Source organism: Etheostoma cragini, chromosome 12 (assembly GCF_013103735.1).
Source record: "Etheostoma cragini isolate CJK2018 chromosome 12, CSU_Ecrag_1.0, whole genome shotgun sequence".
In the NCBI taxonomy this organism is placed as follows: domain Eukaryota; kingdom Metazoa; phylum Chordata; class Actinopteri; order Perciformes; family Percidae; genus Etheostoma; species Etheostoma cragini.
In genome coordinates, this window is record NC_048418.1 from 7,723,461 (window position 1) to 7,744,175 (window position 20,715).

Here is a 20,715-nt window from a genome sequence, read left to right on the forward strand (position 1 = left end):
GCCTATAAATTGAATGGAAGTAATGGATTTCAGAGTTGTTTTTGCATTGACATTCTCTATTCAATGCAAATAACAGTTCTAAAAGTAGAACTCCATTAACTTCACTGTGGACGTGGCTCTTGCTAAGAGACTTCACACAGCTAAATTCAGAAATCAATACCAAAATGAACATTTAAATTTAATATAACAAAGACCTGACAGTGACACATTTAAGTATTATATGTTTAAAAGTGATAGATGATATTGATTAAAAATCATACAACAGATGCGATGTGATTGTTTATTGCAGCAACAAAAAAGTGAAGCAAAGCAAATGTGTACAGTTTGAGGAAAAGAAGCTTTGTTATTTTAACAATCTCCAAACATTTATCCACATTGTTAGAATTTAAAAGTCCAAAGACCAATTTTGTGCATCTCAGCAAAATGCCAATATTAGCAACGTCACTTCCAACACATGCCTCATTACAACTCAGCCTATCACTTTAGCATTCAAACTATGAATGGTTAACAGATTTTAAAATGGCTATTGATCTGGGACAAATCTTAAATTCTCCTGAGGCATGATGTAGTGACCAGACTTAGATCATCTAAAGAAGGACCACATTAACTACTGTAACATTCGGTGTGTAACTCTTAAAGCCCATTTACAATGGTTTTGTACTTTCATTCATGTAACTAAAGAGAAAAAATGAAACAAACGTCAAAACTAAACAAACATGCCACACACACATCCTCCAAAACCTCTAAGTACTGTACGTAGAACTCAGCTCTACAATGCAGTCATGAAACAAGAAGGCACAAAGATCATCAACAGTGACTGAACACATCAAAATAGAAGGCAGAATGTACTTTCACACAGACTAAATCATCAAAAAACAAAACCCATTATTTGAGTGAGCGGTGATCTTTTCCGGACATAGTGTAGAACACATCCCTACAACCAGTGTTCTCAAACATGTTTGATACATTTCACTCAGTTCCATATCATAAAGCCCAAAGAAAAGACGGCTTCTTTACCTTACTAATGAGACAAAATGGGAAGTTTTCAGAAGCACCGATGTTAAAACCTTTCCTTAGGAGGAAATTACATTAGCATGGAAACATCATAGAAGGGCTGCGTTGTGTAGCAATTTTCTGTGTATGTATGTACACACACATTATGGGAAACACTGTTCCCGAAAAAAACATCCACTCCTACAGTGAAATATGGAGGGCACTGCCTCCGATACGGACACACAGTGGTAGGCAAAAACTACCTTCTTTTTTCCACATTATGGAAGACACTGCTCCCGATAATGTTGTCAGGACGAGATGTGCACGTGTACCAAGGGACCAGTACTGACAGCCAGAGATGTAAATGTTTCCCAAGCTAGCCTTGCCCGAAAGACCAATCCAGTCAGTTAAAAAGAAAATGATTAAGAGTTGTGCAGGGTACTGTGATTGTTCAGTACTGGCCGTCAGTCAACATGTACACTTCTTTCAAGCAGATGCTGCTTTGGTTATTTCGACAGTATAACTGTCATAATTATGGAAGGCACTGCTCCCGATAATTATACACTATTTTTTTATAAAAGGCAATAAAAAAACTATTTATAGTGAACCCTGCCACTGATAAATAAATAACACAATAAATAGACGTACGATTTCAGTGCCACATGGTTAGAGACCTTCTCCATTGGTTTTTGGTAAAAGGCCTCCAGAGATTTGTCCTCATGTCAGGGGGCAGATCATTCAGGTAATTAACAATTTTAGATTTCTTTCTCCATTTTTTTGTTGGAGAAAGAAAGGATTAATGCAGCACAAGTGTTAAACAATGCCAAGTAACAGCTGACTTCCCAAAATCTATTTTTAGGTGTGTTTTGTGCCAACACAACTATGATATTGTTATTTCATCGTCAGTCCTTTTGTAGAGACATCTGAATCCCTGACAATGAGTTGACTAGCAGATTTCAGCACGGTTTTGAATTATAGCTACCAACACAAACCAGCTCAGGTTTGAACACAAGGCTAGACCTGCAGTGGAAATACCAGCAGTTCTGATTTGTAATAATTATGGTAAACAGATGGAAAGTTTTGCGCTTCTAATATCGTACCCTATCGGCTTTCCTGTTTTATCCATCTCTGAGGTTGCAAACAGCCTTTCCTGTGATTATGACCTGATACTGTGCTCAATTTCACTGCATTCAACTAGGGTAGCACTAATTTAAGTAGCACTGCCACATAACATGGCCGTGTAGTTGCTACTAGCACCAAAGTAATCTGAATGCAGTATTTAAATACCACATGGAAAAATTTAAGGTTTTTGTCTTTCCAAAGTGGACAAAAAACAGAAGAAGAAAAGAACCCTCTAAACTTTGAGGTCAACCCTTTGCTTAAGGACATTTCTATCAATGTTTTGCTTTATGGAGAATTGCAGAAATAAGGAAGATGAGCTCATTACTCAAATGTTAAAAAATAGGGAAGCAATTTTGATAACTGCAATATCTGTTTAGTAACGGCTCCAGCCCGTTTCCTCAATCTGTTTAAATTAACTTAAAAAGCTGTGGATCTGTGACTGTTGGTTAATGATCACTGCCAGTTGTGATAAGAGGGCCAAATTATGAACAAGAGAGGAGGGGGAAATTAATTTTTAGATTTCATTATCCAAAGACCAGACGTCCCCTGCTAGTGAGTTGGCACAGCCCTGAATGGTCCAGGTTGCCAGGGCAAACTGGTTGCGGAACAGGTTGGCGTCTGCCTCGGGGTTGTCCGTCCTGAGGGCGTCCAGGTGCACAGACAGAGCCTCGAGAGAGTGAGATCCGGAGCCCAACAGGATGTGGCGGAAAGGATTCTCTCTGGGAGAGACAAATGGCGACAGGAAGTTCCTTTCCACCTACAGTACAGAAACAAGAAGGGAAAAAAATTGGATGATAGAAAAAAGGTAGTTTGCTAAACGTTCTTAAAAAACAAAACAAAAAATGAATGAATTATAACCCTTCTCCTTTGCTGCTTCATAAAAAACGTGCAGTTAAATTTTCACTGCTAGAAAAGACAGTTCAGTAATATGATAAAGAATTTAGTTTGTTAAACCCCTGAAAATTTGGTTCTCTCAAGGATTAAGTATAAAAAGTATTTCTTAAAAAAAAAAAAGCGAGGACAACAATACAAAACACAGACAGTAACATGTGAATTACCCAAAACTGCTCCAACTTTGTCTCACTATGAGCAATGGGTGTCCTCCATAAACACTGTTATCTTCCACTGATTAAGAAAACCTGGTTTCAGTGCCTCAACAGTAAAGCACATTAAACTAATTATTATCAAGACACCCGACAGTTAAGGAATCTTAAGATTTGAGAGCATACTCAAGTGCATACTCACAAATATGCAGCAATAAAATAATTTTTTTGGCATTTATTTAGTCTAGGTCTTACCGCCATTATGCGGTCGTTAATGATACGGCACATCTCGATGTCCTCCAGGTCACTGTTCTGGATGTCTGTCGCCAGGTTGCGAGAGGCGCGACTGTAGGAGCCAGAGGCCGACATCAACCACTGCATCGTCAGGTCCTTGGGCAACCGCTTGGGCTGCAGCTGGAAGCACACATAGCATCCACAGGGGTCATCTGGTGTTCTGAATAAACCAAACTAAAAGGGACGTGCATCTTCTGGGCACAGGTAAATTGACTCCTTTACAAAGCTTGATTTTCAATGGTTGATTATTTTTCCTCAATGCAGACTCTTGTATTTAAAAAAAAAAAAAAAAAAAAAAAAAAAGGTGTTCTAAGCAATGTGGCGTGTTTATAGGCTACAACATTTTTGGTTAAATACAGCAAACACTATCCTCCTCACTATGTGCTAGCCTATGTGCTAGCCGTCTGTCCCCTGAACACAGTAAAAACATGGTCTCTATAGACAGCCCAGGCTCCACTAATGGCAACAAAAACAAACCGCGCCAACCTGCACAAAAAAAAAAAAAAAAAAAAACAAAAACAAAAAAACAGGGTTCCAGCCTACAAACTAGAAGGATTTGGGGGGGGGGGGTTAGTGCACGGAAGCATGGAAACGAGCGGGAGGGGATGGATTAGGGGGAGGGAGTGGCGAGCTCGCCTTCGCTTTGTTTACTTCAAACATCAACAAGAAGTGCCGATATCCAGCATCACTTAGAGCACCTTTAAGGTAACAACCCTAACAACTGTTTGAAAAGTTCAACCCAAGTTAGCAAGAAAACAATGGGACACTCACTCTCTGAACAGCCTTGACTTTCCCGTTGATCTGAGCCACTCGAGTACGTATAATCTTGTCGTATTTCATCACGTCCATCCGCAGCAGATGATCATGTACCAGCCTCAGCGCCATATGACCAGCAAACCGGGTTGCTATTTCAGCCAGCTGAGAAACCTGGTTGCCTGTGGCCAGGTTCAGTTTATCCCAGGTGTCCAGCTCTGTGCCAAAGAACGTGTAGAACTGGGAGGGAAAAGCAAGATCTTTTGTGAATTACAGTTATGAAAGATATATCCAGGGATTAACCAAACTTTAACGTAACGGTTTAATGTACAACGTTGCCCTGGTCTACGGCTCTTGATTCGAAAAGCTTAATGTAGTATGAGAGGATGACTTACAGATTTATCAGAGGTGAATCCAAATGATACTGAGGGAATGCCAGAAAAGGTAAGGAAGGGATAAGCAGCATTATCCAACTTCAGAGGCACCAACCTGGATAATAAACACATGCAAAATGGAGCTTTATCCTGACATAGGTAAATATTTGGGAAAAGAATAGTAGGGAACTTGAGCCAAACATTGGAATGACAGCTATCCTACACATTCCAGCTGTCGTTGTGGTACTTGTGAGAACAGCTTGGATGCCATGGTGATGTATAAACACTAACTAGACACCATGGATGTAACTGGACCAACAACCTCGTCAATACATTCTATTTAAAGGCGCCTTTCTTGGCACTCAAGGACGCACAGGGTATTCATATATTGAACAGCAAACCAAATGATATACATAAAACAGCAAACCAAATGCTATACAGCAAAACAAATACTATACAACAGCAAAACAAATACTATACTAACAAAAAGGAAAAGGCAGAGGAATAGACATTTAAGTGGAATAGGTAGTTTTAAACAGATGTGTTTTTGGGAGTTGAAATGGGGGAATGAACCCTTGTTTCTGAGTTGGAGTGGTAATGAGTTCCAGAAAAGGGGAGCAGAGCGGCTGAATGCTTTGTCCCCCATGGTGGTGAGACGGGCGGTGGGGACAGAGAGGTTTATGGAGGAAGAGGATCTGAGGACGGGAAGGAGAGGGACGCTGGATGAGACCAGACAAATAAGGGGGGGCGAGGTTGTGGATGGCCTTGAATGCTAACAGGAGGACTTTGAATTGGATACGGAACTGGACCGGGAGCGAGTGGAGCTGTTGGAGGACAGAAGTGATGTGGTAGATGGAGGGGGTTCGAGTAATGATGCGGGCAGCTGAATTCTGGACCAATTGAAGTTTATGGAGGGATTTGTGAGCAAGACCAAAGAGAAGAGAGCTGCAAAAATCGAGACTGGAAGTGACAAGACTGTGGACAAGGATGGCAGTAGTGTGGGGGGTAAGGGAGGGGCGGAGGCGATTGAGGTTACGTAGGTGGAAGTAGGCCGACAGGGTAATGTTGTTGATATTGGGTTGAAAAGATAATGTGATGTCAAGGATGACACCCAGACTCTTAACCTTGGGGGAGGGTGAGACAGAGCAGTTGTCTATCGTGAGAGAAAAACTTACACCTCTGATTCAAAGTTGCCCTTTGCAAATCGAGAAAAGAGAGTCCCAGCATTGTTTGGGGAGTTCACCTGAGGAGAAGACAATTGCATACGTACGTTACGTTGATAAGTGTTGATAAGTACTTAACTAACGACAACACTGCAGGCTTGTATTAAAAGTCTGATTCACTGAGAAGTCCTACAACTGAATTCTACCTCATTCAGAGTGCTCTCAATCAAGCTGTGCATCAAGGGACTGGCTGCCACTTTAAATCCTTTCTGACCTGGAAAAGAAGAATTACAATCAGTCATTCACTTTTACTGCTATATTGCAGGTATGGGAAGCTGTTGAATATTTAATTAGCCTGGAAACCTGAAGTAAATACCTGTTACAACTCCATCCAGGTTGATGTAGGAGAAGGCTTTCATGCTCAAAGAGGATACATAACCCTGGATATAGAAAAACAAATGAAGGAAGGAAGAGTACTAACACCAATCAGTACTAATACAGCATAAAAGCTGCTGATTAAGAAAAATGCAGTTGGGAAAACCATTAGTACAAAATTCTTCATGCAATTTTCACCTCTAGCCACTCTGTGGCGCCAACACTCCCATATTCTCCAGCACTCCAGCTAGCAAACACAATGCTTCTCCTTGGTTTGAATCCGTCTGTCAAGCACATAACAAGTGCATATTAACACAAAGTGCAGCACCCTTGTAAATTGATAATTCTCAGATTTTGACTTTGCATATACTTTGACCTTGAGACTTACCGTTCTTCACCATATCTGAAATTGAACGTGCAAGCTCAACGAGGACGCTGGTGCCGACGGTAGATGCAGCAAAACCTGGACCCCATGCATCCCTCTGGGCACCAATAACCACATATCGATCTACAGTAATATAAATAAATAAAAAGACATTCATTATCTTTTTTCAGAACACCAATCAGTCTATTTCTGATGTTAAAGAAACATCTCATTGTACCTGCATCCACAAAGCCTTTGATTACCCCAAAGACATTATTTATCTTTTTCTCAGTGAGAATGTTGTTGACCTCCACAGTAATCTGATCGCTCTCTTCTCCCAGTTTGTTGAGGACTCCCCACCCTGTTGGCCCATCCTGACCCCCGAGTTGCCTGTCAGACACAGATACAATAAATATTAGAACAATGTAGTAGACAATCACTGTGCAAGAGAAATATTTAATATGTAAGTGCATTGTTTCAGGTGGTTTGTAGCATGTGGGGGCCTTACTTCAGAATGCTGGCAGCCATATTTGTTGTGATTGTCTGAGCCAAGATTTTTGGGAGGCCTGAAGACTGGACCGGTGGAAACTGGGTGTGGTTGAAGGAGGGGAAGCCTGGGGTGTAGGGATCCCCTGAACCCATGTGGACCTGGGGTAAGCGGACATGAGATGGTTAGATGGAATGAGATGTTTTACCGAGTTTGCCAACAGCTAAGATAGTGACATTTTGAATGCTTTTGTGTTCCTGAGTAATCTTATACCATATGCCTATCCAGTGGGTTCAATTTTCCAATATTATGCTTCTAAACTGTCCACACTTACATGTCCAAAGAGCTGAATTGAGTCTAAATTCATGTAATCAGTGGCGTCTGGGTAGATCAACACAGCAGAGGCACCCATTTTGGCGGCATTTGCTACCTGTGAGCAAAAAAGAAACGGGGTCATGGAATTAATTATTTGCACACTAACCACAAAATGACTTTGTGTGAGGGAAAAAAGGAAGAACGTTTAAAGTAATATTAGTCATATACTGATTTTTTTTCTAAAACCACCCACCTTCTCAGCTAAGCTGATCCTACCAGCTCTGACCAGCATGACCCTGCCAGTCATGTTGATGCTTCTATCCTGCAGCAAACTCAAGTCGCTTTCCTGCCCATAATATGCATACAAGGCAGCACCCTGGAAGAAAAAATAAATACATTTACGCATTGTTTCTACTTAATTCCAAAAAATTAAAAATAAATCTGCTTAATTAAACTCTGATTACCGTTACTTGTCCAGTGGCACTGTAGGACAGGAATCCCTCTGGATGCATTGCATTCCCATTCTTGAAAACAACTCTGTTGGAGCCAGAAGTTGGGCGGTCCTGAACCTTGACAAAGTGCTCATCGGTCCAGGTTTTCATGCCATACTCTTTGAACTTCTGGATCACCTTGTTCCCCAGAGCATCATCCTCTGGAGAACCAGCCCGGTGGTTGGCACTGGAAAACTCACTAGGATAGGAGGAAGCAATGACTCGCTTTTAAAATCAAAATACAAATTAAGAAATTTTGCCTCACTACAATGTGGGTTTTATATTTACCGAAAGACCGGTTCAAAATTGGCAGCAGTGACTTTATGAGAAAGGAGCTTTTTGACATCATCCCAGTCCATGAGGGATGCAGCACCCGTCTCATGGGCAACTTCTTCATCTAAACGAACCACGGAGGCGGCACAGGTGGGAGCCAAGTCCTTCTTCCGATGAACCAGGTAGCCAAGCAAGTACCCTGAAAGTAGTAGCTTCAAATGAGGAACAAGGAGTGATGGGAAACAACTGTACTGACCGAGAGAAGGGCAGTACACATCCAAGGACAAACTAAAGGCTAATCAAGTTACAGCTAAACCACACAGTCAGCATTTTTAAATGCTCTCCCACCAACTGACTATGAAAGTACTGTACATTACGTATACCTTTCGACACCCGAGAAACTTCTTTCACACACACATCCAGTACATTATATTTTATTTTATCAACTACTACATGCCAAAGCCTGACTTCTAGATATAAAAGGTTGCCTTAAGGCATTTTCTCCACAGAATGGTAGCTACTCGACTCTTTTGGTTTTCCGTTACGAAAGAAAAAAAAAGTACCTGGTACCTGCTAACAGGAACTTTTTCTAGTACTACCTCAGTCGAGGTTTCAAGCAAGCTGAGGTGATACCAAAAGGTGACGTGAAAACCTTCTGACTGATTGGTTGGAGAGAATTGTCCCTATTCACTGCGTCATCACTGCCAGCAACACATGGAGGGTGTCCTGAACAAACCCACCGTGTTTTAATAGTTTAGCCAGCTGAGGTTTTTTGCGGCCTCTAGCTACTTTTGAAACTAAAATTTGTCCATCCACATGCAGAGAATCAAAAACACACCCCCGTCATTCTGGGAGTGTCGCGTTAGGTCACGGCAGTTTCCCGCTACGACGACCAGCCTTACCGATGATAAAGATGAGGAGGGTAGCGGCGGCCATGAAGCAGAGGTTCTTCGGTGTGCGTCCAAGCTTTTGAGCCACGTAAGGTTTACGGTTAGAGTTGTGATTACGGTTGTCTCCCACACCGTTTTCCCCGACCTCTTCATCGATGTCCGATGACAGCTTCATCTCCACCTGGCTGTTATCGCCTTCCATGTTCTGGGTCAGGTTGAAACGCGTGTAGGAGTGTGGCTCTCCGTTAAACTGTAATCAAAGAATGATGCAGGTATGAGAAAAAGATATGGTTTATTATTTAGCTAAGAACCTTATTTATTTTAGGAGATATGTAGTAACCTATGATTGCAGGACATCAGCTGGAATCATTGACCAACAGGGGTTTTTACAATTTTGACTTGATGATCTATATTATAGATGCGAGTGTATAAAGATTCATCCTTAAATGTTCCAACATCAGTAATACAGTTTCATATTCCACTTTCTAATGAGCCATACTTTAAATACATAAGGGTATCCAGGTTGTAGCTAATGAATTTACTAACGCTAATAAAAATCCTTTATAAAAGCTAATTTGGTCAGTAATAACCCTATATTCTACTCCAGCAAGAGTTGCCCAGCTCTTTCCGCCATCACTTTAAACTAATCAAGAAGACCCCCTAACGGAGCATTTAACGACTATAATTTACTATCTGGAAAACAATACCATCACTAAGCTTAGCCAAGATAAATTTACAGCACTTACCTGTAAATAATATAACATTAACTGCAGGGAAAATATTCTCAAGTCACTCTACCCAATAATCAGCAATCGGTTGATAAAATATCAAGTAAAAATAACTTGTTCCCAAGATGGAAAAAAACAGTTGATTATAACACTCATTTCAAATGGTAATAATGGGGAGGATAATTCTTGAGAGCAAAGCTTCTTATTTAAGGATTTAGGTTGTAAGACTAGTTATAATACTCACAATTTTAGATATTGTTGATCTTGCCTGGTCCATTGCTGCTTCAAATGGGAAACAAAAGAAGGAAAGTATTAGTGAAGAATCAGGCCCACAGATTGATTGTGGTGGTCTCTCACCATTTTTAAAAACACTCTTCTAAATAATCTTTATCGCAATTTAACGCAAATCCCCTATAGACTTGATAGCTATAAATAAATACTTTAAGTCTACAAGGGATGTTATACTGAATTAATAGATTTTAGGTAGATTATTTTGTACAATAAGATTTTATTTCTTTACTGTGTGAGTGTATGGGTTTCAGTTCTGGGAATAATTTGGTGTCCAAAGAACACGTCCCACCTCTTATCCAAACATCCACGGGGTTTCCTTTGCTGCTAACTTGAAAAGCAGCACTGTTCCTAAGCACAAAAGACCAGTGTCCAGCACAGGTCAACACAGACTCCATGCCTCCATGTGAACTCCACTGCCAGAATACTTTAACAAGTTTTGATTCGAAAGAGGTGCCAAACAAAACAAGGTTTCAATTTGACAGCGGAACAAAACCTGAAATGCAAGTCTTCTGTATATTTTCTTAAATATTGAAGTAAGATCGACGCATGTGATGGCCCTCAGGAGAGAGGCTTACGTATGGTGCATCATCTGATGGGTCAAAAACTATATCTGTTAGTATTCAAATGACCGATTAGTAGGGATGTTGAAATTAATCATTGCTTCGCGATACGGACATGGATGATTCTGCATCGAGGCAGTGAGACATTGATTATTGCCTACTGATGTTTCTTGTTGTTCGTTGGGTGGCTTTTTGATTTTACCTTTTGTCTACAGGGTTCAGACTCTGCTACATTCAGGAAGTGTCTGGCTAAAAGAACATTTTGGTTTGTCTATACCACTAGGTACTTTTACTATCTATCCACACACACACACGGTTAAATATAATTGCACTACTAAAAGACAATGCCATTTTTATCAACTAAAACTAGACATGGATAATTCTGACTAAAATGCTCAGACTTTTCGTTGACTAAAACTTGTTTGTTCAAATGTGGCATGACAAAAGGGATGTTAACAATGGAAGCAGTACAAAGTCAAACCATGTTTTTATGGGGGTGGAGAAAGGCTTTCTAACTGTCTAACGTTGCATAATTAACAACAAAATGGTCATATAACCTGGTTAGGTAATTTTGCCTTTTTGCTTTGTTTCCATCTTCTGGCAACAGGGGGCTCTGTTTAAAACTGTTTTGCAAGGTATTCTTAAATTTGCATTGGAGAGGAGATACTTGCTGCAGTGCCTGCTGCACAACAACATGTATTAATCTATTTTCAAACTCCAGCAATCCTTTTCTACCAAAAATGAGTGCAAACTAAATGAGACCTACCTACTCAAAGGATTTGCTAAATACTTTCTTCGGTGACATGACACTAAAACCCTCCCCAGAAAATGGAATTCCATTAAGAGTTGGCAGTAGGTATAAAGTTCCACCTTAAACCAACCAATTTATGTATTAAGCACACAGCAACGAAATTCTTACCCAACCTTAATCCCAGTAATAGTATGCATGCAAGATGATTTGACTAAGCTTCTACTCTGACCTTAGAACAACAAAACTGACCAAAATGTGTCAATCCTTGTCTTATCAAGCCTGGGGAATTAAACAGTGGGGAATTATGTAGCCTTTTGGGTTAAACCATTACCACACTTACCGAACTTTGGACTGAAAAAAACACTGCTTGGTTGACAGTAAACTCAAGCACAAACCACATGAACAATTGGTCAAATTTGGACAACAACTTTATTAGTTGACCACAAGTAAGTTTATTCTGTAATTAAACAAAAGTAGAGCTAAAACTGAAAATGGACAAAAATACACCAAGCTTGCCTGTGATCATGATATGTTCTGTGCAGCCAAACAGCAAAGAAATAAACTCTTAAATGATCCCTACAGGCCAATTTACAAGCTTCACTGAAAAGAGATCCCTAACTGGATGTTGCGTGAGGAGAGCTTGTGTGGGCAAATGCCAAGGGGACACAATCAGCCCTGCACTAACTTGCAGCACCAAAGCATAGCCTTGCTACACTCCAACAGCATGCTTCCAAGACAGCATAGATCTAAAACATATTCATGTACTCTAAGGCCACAGGCTCTCCCGCAGAAAATGCGTTAGTTAAGGAGGTAGGGCGGGGTTTGCCTTCAGATTTTAACATTCTGGTACACTGCTCACTCAGATTAACATTAATACAACTGTCAGATACTCAGGATTGGTATTAATCCAAACTTTCAGAATTTACTTTTTGCCACCACATGTACATATAAATAAACAAACAAATGACATTGTGTACAGGCTCATATTGAACTAACTAAAATGCAAAGGAATGTAAAAAACTAAGAAACATTTAGCACTTGGTGACTGGCCTGTTGTCAACATTGAACTAATGAAGAATTAACAAGTGCAAAGGAATATAACTGAATTGCCTTTCTGGCTGGAAAGTGGTCGAGAAATAACATGGCCTTGCCTTACAACCTCAGCCTATCAGTCAGTCACCTGGGCACCTAAACCACTGTAATGCTAGGCATTATGCAGCACAGCTAATTTTAAAACATGGCTTGGCCTCAAACAACCTCAGAACTCCCTTGACTTCTTCAACCTTGAGGGATGGGCATCACCAGATACAATACAAGGCTCACAATAATATCACGCTAATGAAATTCTGCGATAATCATATTGAAAGACAATTCCATAACAATACATCACAATATTGAACTATGAATACAGAATGCCTGTGACAAGGTTTAGGGTTCTCGGTTTATTCACCGCAAGTCTAATGGTTAGAAAGCACCACAATTTGGCACCACAAGTTTTTCAGTCTATTAATGAAAATGGCCTTAAATTGGCTGAGGCATTGGTTATTTTCCTTTAACTGCTGTCCGATGTCCCGTTGAAATCATCTTCCTTTAGTTAACTTATGTTACAATTTCCTTCAATGATGTTCCGAGCACTTTCTCAAAGAGCCATCCATTGACTTGGAGCAGGAGAACCATTTACAGCGTCTTTTTGATTCATAAAAATATTAATATTTGGCACCATGTATATTGATTCTCGTATTGCAGGAAGGACAACAATATATTGCTGTATCAATATTTTGTCCCACCCCATTTGAGGGGTGATACAACCAAGTACATAAGACCTATAGGTCACAAACATGTCCTATTCATAGCCTGCTTTGCAACAAACTAAAGACACTTGATGAATATGGAGTAAAAATGGCACTTGGTTACCTGTAAAGCTAATTGCTCTCTAAGGTGGGCAGAGCTATGTCTATAATCTTATATACCAAAAATACCAGGCCTCAGTACTCTAATCAGATTAGCTACACTTTCAGTTGAGACCTTTGGATATTAGCAAGATGAAACAAAACACAAATCAAGAATGAAAAAAGGAACACGCACAAACAAAACACAACTCTAAAAAGTGATAGCATGTGCTATATTTCCATTAAGGGGTACATTTTCTTGTATTTTCTTTCTCTGAACCACAACTAAGAGGCACAGTCTGTATCTCCATTGAATCATTTTTAGCCAAGTGTGTGCAAAAGAGATAGTAAGATCCAACTAAAGTTACGCCCTTGTGGGAGTGACACTTGAAGTCATAACCTGTTAGACAGTCATGCTCAATAAGGGCACGGCAGCACGGCCCCCCCAAGCTTTAACAAGAAATGATATTGGATAGAGTTCATGTGCATACTGAACATTTGTAGCCAAGGCAACAAAAACAATTAGGGTTGTGAAAAAGCCTGCCATTCTCACTTGTTTTCAGGAATTATCTTCCTTTAGAATAAAAGAACCTAAACTTAAAAACATGCAAGAGACTGGAATTCATTTCTAATGTTGGCATTGAACTTAAACATTTATGTTTAAGTTCAATGACTGCATAGTCCTGCAGACAGACTAAATATCTGTGAATTTCTCTCTGGTTTCAAGGTTTAAATATGTTGTAAAGTGGCTTCATCATATTGTTTAGTGACTGAACAAATCCCTTAGAAGAAAAAGTAGCTCAGCCATTGCTTCATAAATAGTGGGTTATGAAAGCTGTGGCACGAATACTTCTGTTCTAACATTACAACAGAACTACTATGAACTCAGCTGAGGGTCGTTGATAGGGTGCGCAGAAGTCAAGAGGTAAAAACGTCCTTCATATAAATAGTGAATTTATCACACTCATTCACTAAATTAACTTCATCAAACATGCATGCAACCAGAAAGGTTGTCATGTTTTTTAAAACTGCTGAGATGATCATTTACTTATGATCACTACAGTAAAACACATTTAGTCATAATTATTACTATTCAGTGTAACCATAAATACACTTTCCATAACGCTGATTAACCTAATAACTATCATAGCGTCAAAGACCTAGCCCATTTGTCAAAAGGGCTTTGCCATCAGCAAATGGTCAGGCTCTTAATTTGTGTTTAAGTGTAAAGTCACCTTTCAGAAGACAACCTGCCTTCTTATCTGGCACTATGAGAGCACTTCAACTAATGCAAGAAAAATGTTATTACATTTCATAAGAAGTGGGACGTGATTTGTACACTCACATCATTCCGAGAAAATTAATTTTGTTCTTCCTGTTCCAGTAAGAGCTGTGAGGCGTTCCTGGAGCCAAATGCCATACAATTAAAAAGGAAAACCCTTGTCTAACTAGTGGTTGAGCCTTAACTGGAAACATGCACACAGAAGAGGAAATAGCAGCGTTTAAAATCAAAGTGTTTTGAGCAGAATATGCACCCATGTCTCGGCTGACATTAAATTAAATGGTTTTAAAAAATTAAAATATTGGACATTTCGTTTTGTTTTTTTGAAGCCCCTTGGTGGTGGCATACGCTTTTTTTTTGTCAAACACTTTACACAAATTGGTCTAATCCTGTAGGCTTGTAAAGTGGCAAATCATGTGAGAGTCACACTGGGGAAAAGCTCATGGGAAAAAGCCAGAAGGAGAACAGTGAGGCAGGCAAATCCCATGCATAAGTCTGCAAAAATATTAAAACAGCAACACAGGATGTAGTAAAACACGAACTTTCTCGCTAAAGGTATGCTGTGTTTAAGTAAAGTTGTTTTTAATGCGCCAGTAGGCCCAGTTATTTATGCAATCGACTTAGCTTATGGTCTTAACAATTTATGCAGAATATAAACAGACTTCAAATGAGACTGTCTTGAAAAGGATTTTGTAATATTAGGTTTTTACAAACATTGTCAGACTGATGGATTTAAGAATGGCTTCTATGCAACATGTCACCCCGATGTTGGTAGATTTGTAGGTTTTTTTTGTCAAAAAAGTTGTTTCAATCCGCTTTTTGTAAAATTACACATACACCCATTAGTTCTCGTGGTTATGACTTCTGTACGATCATTTTATTTAAAATATGATAATTTCCACATGATCACAAGCCTCTGGTAGACAGTTTAACATTTCCCCATCTTGCAATGCTGGGTACACACTAAACCTTTGGGGCAGAGGTTTATCCATGTCAGAGACAGTAAAAAATACATTCAAATTAATAATTCTACAACAGATACTGCAAACAGGTATTTCCATAAACTAAATAATTTTATAACTGTTTTATGTGTGTGTGACCTTAAATGCAAAAAGACAATTTCAGGACAAACTGAAAGGCAAAAGGCTTGTCTAGTTTGCCTACTGCTAGTCTGAACAGTGTGTTGAACTTGGCCATAACCAAATATAGGCCTAGCTCCTGTCCCACCATATGTTAACATAACATCTCTGACAAATCAAATCGCTCTACAGCTTCACCTTAATAGGGCCAAACATTTAGGATTATTTACATAGTCTATAGGTTATAAATACTGTAGTAATGATAGCGTATCTATGCAACAACCTATTATTGCTTGTCAAGGTCAGTATAATGTCTACCTACTGACACGGTTACCCCTAAGCAGGAAGGGTCATTCAGAGAAGCAAGCTGTATTTAACACCAGCACAGAGCAGATCCCTCAGCTGAACGTGACCACTGGCGTCCGTCGTTATGGCGCCCTAGTTGCATTGACAACGTCTCGACCCCACGGATGTATTTAGAGAACAGACAACCACGCTACCGATTTCTGTCCACAGTATAATGAAGTACAGAGGAGGCATGTCTTTAAACAAGTGACAGGTGGCGTAACAGACTCCGCTGCCGTGTGCTTTGTAGACGAGAACGTTAGAATTTCATTAACGAAGGTAACATTACTTAAATAGAGTAGCCAAAACTAAACATGCGATGTATGTGCCATTTTCTAACACACTCTCCAAAGAAAAATTAAGGCTTAACCATATGTCTTTTCACAGCTCTAAGTCTTGTAGCGTCAACGTTGTATGTCAGTACAATAAACTTGAACACATCTCGGTCGGCGCAATTTGAAATGTTGCAACTAGCTTTGACACAAACAAAACTCTCACCTTCTCTTCAACACAGCTCAAAATGACAGACTTCTTCCTTAATCGGCCTTTGGCTTTGACACGAGGTTCCTCGCCTTGCTGCTTCCTTGCTATCTGTCTCGTTCAGCCGGTGCCCTTGACCACGCTGCTTCCAGTTATACCTATCGGACGTCAGATTGGCTAGTGCTTACTACAAAGGCTTACGTAGATACAACGTCACTTCCTTTCTTGTCATTCGTTCTCGCGCCAAATAAATTATAGACCATCGCGAGATCCTGTCTGTTCTACCGGTTGAGAGCATCTTTGGTGAAGGGTACTTGTGGTTGAGAGCTACACGTGTTTTTCTGACACTGTCAGATTGGTTTATGAAACTTACGAATAAGAAGTTTGCACTAATTTAAATAAAGAAGTAAGCCGATGTAAAGTATTTTTCCAATTGAGAAGATAACTTTAAAACATTAATTAAAACCATATTGTACTATTTGAGATCAAACAGAAAACCATAAAGTTGAAATAAGGTCACTGTCACCGGTGGAAAGTACCTATTTTCTCACAAAGGTTACTTCACTCACGTTCAATTTTTAGGTAGCCTACTTTTGTGCATCTTTATACCTTTACTCTAGCCTATTATATTTCTTAAGGAAAAAATTGTACTTTGCACTTTGGACTATTTATTTGATGAATTTACTTAAATGGGCCTACAAGAAAATTAGTCTATTAGGCCTATATGAATATTATTGCCATAGAATGAGTTACAAATTGAATAACATAAAAAGTTACAAATAATGAGACGTTCACATGCCCTGTTACATATTATAGACTAACACTACAACCAATATAAATAATGTAACCACACCAATATTTTAGCTTGGAAAAGAGGTTAGGGTTCACCTCAGTCATGTATTACCTTGAACGGCCCCCAGTGTGTCACAGACAAATGGGCGACTTCCATTTGCGGCTCACCTTGAGACAAGAACAAACATAACGCCTCTGTGCCAAGGTCTGTTAACTTTTCAGACACCACAGTCCACAAAATAAAGTTTTTTTATGCTGCAGCTGTGAAAATATCATCTCTAAGAAAATGAGTGCAGGCCTATTTTGATCAGTGTGCTGACTAAGGCAGAAGCACAGATTTCTTTTCAGGTTAAGTCATCTAATGAAATATTTTAAGCTCCTTTTTCTAATATCCACAACTAATGCAGTGTTTAATATGATTTAAGCTTATTGTGCAAGGGTTAAGTAGTATTTTGATTGGCCTTTATTTAATAGAAAAACACAAGTCCCATTCCAGCAGCTTAAAATGGAGACAATATGGATAATTCGGTTAGTACATCACCCAGTGTTATGTCCAAACAGACAGGGTTGACAAATCAAAAACATAGGATTTGGCATAGGGGGCAGGAGCCATGTAGGCGCCAGTGGTGGTAAATTATTAGTAAATCTTTGTAAGCTTTTTTATTTTTTGAGCAATCCCATTTATTTACCATCACTGTTAATCATTGGTTCTTGAACCAAAACAGCTTTAGTAAGGTTGTGTTACTGTCCCTATAATTGTTCTTTTGGGTATCTTCAGTAATTACATGTTTATGCCTGGTGCCAGGCTGCTAATGTATATTTTGTGCAAACCAGTCGTTGGGAGGTCTGGGCTCAGGTTTAATATTTTTCCCACAGCATTATTTTCCGAAGTTTTGAGCCACTTTCCCTTACTGCTTTTATCATTTCAAGTGCCGTAAAATGACATCCCAATAATGGTATTTACTTAGCTGTATACAACAACAATAACAACAACCACCACCTTAAAGTCAACTGTTTTTTTTAGTACATGCAATTTTTTAGTACATGCATAATACTACACAAGACTACACAAAATACATTTATCTCCTGCTAAACAAAACAGTGAACACCATGGGAATTTGTTTCTATCCTCTTTTAGAAACAGCTGCCCCACAGTCAAGTATTTAGAGTTCTGAAAGTTCAACAGCATTTTTCACGGCCAGTCGTTGTAGTTTCATGCAGTCGCAGGCCAAGAATGTAAAGTCACCATAGAGACTGCCTGGAGATTGAATTGTCTCTTTTTTCTGTGTAATTATTACTTGCCATTCTTGTTAGAGGTGAGCAGCACAGCAAGCCAACAAATTTCCACATGTAGACGCTGGTCATGGCACTGTAACAATACAGCAACTGTGCGAAATTCATAAAGGAAATTTTTTCTCAGAAAACAATGACATGCAAGGTGAAGGCGGTACTAACTTTTTAATGGAAAAGTCCGGACTTTTTTTAAGTTACTAAGAAACACATGTAACTTACAATATGCACCCACAGACTCAGGAGGCTGCAAGACCAAACCAGTGTGCTGAAATCATTAAGAAATCCCTCATGCAACATCTTAGTTCCCTACTTGTGAAAACATCCTCTCATTACAGAATGAACATATACTCATTTAACTGTTTGTTGCAGTCCAAAGCAGAAGCACACCAAATGTATTTGTTTTTTAAATATTAACAGCTAACCGACTAAGTAAAAGTATCCCGATCTATCATAGGACAAGAAGATGATTAACTATTATCATTATGAGGAACTTCAGTCAATGAATTCCTTCATAAAAGTTTAATATCTGCAAATTCAGACCAGATTTATTACATACAAGGTTGACATTGTGGTTCAGAGTGAAAAACACTCATTGTCCACTTTATCACATATACCGGTACAATCTTATTCAATCCAATACAACATATTTACGAAACTCATACATGATCATGTTAAAATGTTTAAGTTTATGTTTATTACTAAGGTCATACTAAAGTTAGTTTTGTAATGGGCTACATTACATTTTGAGATGTTTCTATTTTTTCGTCCTCCCCACTTACATGTACATATACATAGAGGATGTAGAATATTAGAAACACCTCTAAATTTAATGCAGTAAAACGCCACCGCTAATAAACTTAATGATAACAAATGTACTTTATGAACACCTCTATGACGGTGTCAACACAACACTGAACTTTATAGGCATCTTACACCATGTTCTGGATAAATACTCCATTCGGATTGGCTGCAGGGTGTCCAATGAGATGTAATAATGGACTCGTCAGGCATATCACATCAAATTAGACTTCATGGCAGAACAGTTATATTAGATTGCATCAGACTGTACAAGGCAACAACAACTATCTGGTGTATTGCTCTAAAATTTGCTTCAAATATTCAGACATGTTAGCATGCTTACAGGCTAAACTAAGCTAGTGAACCAGGTTGATATTACATGCTAAACATCCACATTGAAGCCATGTCACTGTTAGCACATTAGCATGTGCCTACCTCTCAGTGTCACTGCTCTAACACACATCACGGACTACATGGACACAGGGAAGTCAAACAGTTTATCAGAGAGGATGTTATATCTACTGTATAAGTGTGTCTCATGTTTTCGTTGCTGTTGTTTGTATGCATGTATGGTATAAATTAATAAACACTTAGTCAAAAAAAGTGAGGATGTTTTATATATATACAGTATATATATACTAACATGTGACATATAAAGCAAAAGATCAGCTTAGCTGTAATGCTATAATGTGACTACTGTACTACTACTACGGTTTAGATCTGAATGTGAAGGAAATGTCTTCCGTTTCCCATAATGCTGCTAAATCCCATTTAAAGCTGTTTGGTGTCCTCTTCAAAAACAATGAACACTCATCTTTTTGTTTCTGAGGTAAAGTCAATAATAATAGGCTGTGCAGGATGTGAACTCAGTGGCGGTGATTCTTTCTTTGAGCACAGCAAATGAGGGTTGTCTCACAGCATCCAAATCTACACTTTTGATCCTTTGTGTATAAAGTCCTATGTTGTATGATGATCTGATGAAACAATGCTATGGTAATGAGGCCTTATGCTATATAAACACTCACTTACGGTAAACCGTCAATTACATGATTCCCAATAGGCAGTTAAAAGAGATGTCTTTCAACTATAAAGGTGTGATGACTTCTCATTTTGCATGTATGCTTTCAGTTAATTTTGAAACTGTAAGTGATTTAAGGCCTTTTTGTTCTGTTATTTCAATGAAAGAGGAAGTGTGGTTAACCACTGAACACCTGTGTTTTTGTTGTGCAAAACAATAAAATATGGGAAGGAGTTGGTCTATTTCTGCTTTGTGTCATTTCAAGCATTAATCCGTTTTGGGGTTTATCACTAAAGCTTAACATGTCATATGGATATAGTAGTGATATTCATGTGATAAAGTGATATTCATAGTGATATTCATGTGATAAAATCCCAAGCAGAGCAGATATCCATGGGCTAATAACTGGCATGGTCAATTGAGAGGGTTTCTGAATGCATGTTTACCCACCTGGTTTATGGGTAGCAAAAAT

The 20,715-nt window shown here is 39.1% G+C and overlaps 1 protein-coding gene across 3 annotated transcripts; it reads right to left on the reverse strand.

Annotated features, from left to right (window-relative positions):
- Positions 1 to 269: 269 nt before the first annotated feature.
- Positions 270 to 16,505, reverse strand: tfr1a (transferrin receptor 1a). 3 transcript variants are annotated; one of them, XM_034887956.1, is made up of 19 exons: positions 16,361 to 16,505; positions 10,246 to 10,304; positions 9,910 to 9,954; positions 8,950 to 9,187; positions 8,063 to 8,246; positions 7,748 to 7,973; positions 7,537 to 7,659; positions 7,303 to 7,398; positions 6,990 to 7,129; positions 6,720 to 6,871; positions 6,506 to 6,625; positions 6,316 to 6,401; positions 6,119 to 6,182; positions 5,949 to 6,016; positions 5,755 to 5,822; positions 4,602 to 4,694; positions 4,224 to 4,455; positions 3,414 to 3,572; positions 270 to 2,872 (listed from the first exon to the last, which is right to left on the reverse strand). In XM_034887956.1, the coding sequence occupies exons 3-19, from the start codon at positions 9,940 to 9,942 to the stop codon at positions 2,630 to 2,632; spliced, it is 2,325 nt and encodes a 774-aa protein (XP_034743847.1). In that variant the 5' UTR covers positions 9,943 to 9,954; positions 10,246 to 10,304; positions 16,361 to 16,505; the 3' UTR covers positions 270 to 2,629. The 3 variants fall into 3 exon arrangements, with proteins under 3 accessions (XP_034743847.1, XP_034743846.1, XP_034743848.1); XM_034887955.1 differs by lacking the exon at positions 10,246 to 10,304; XM_034887957.1 differs by lacking the exon at positions 10,246 to 10,304 and having other exon boundaries at positions 4,224 to 4,445; positions 4,601 to 4,694; positions 16,361 to 16,504.
- Between the last annotated feature and the right edge of the window lie 4,210 nt (positions 16,506 to 20,715).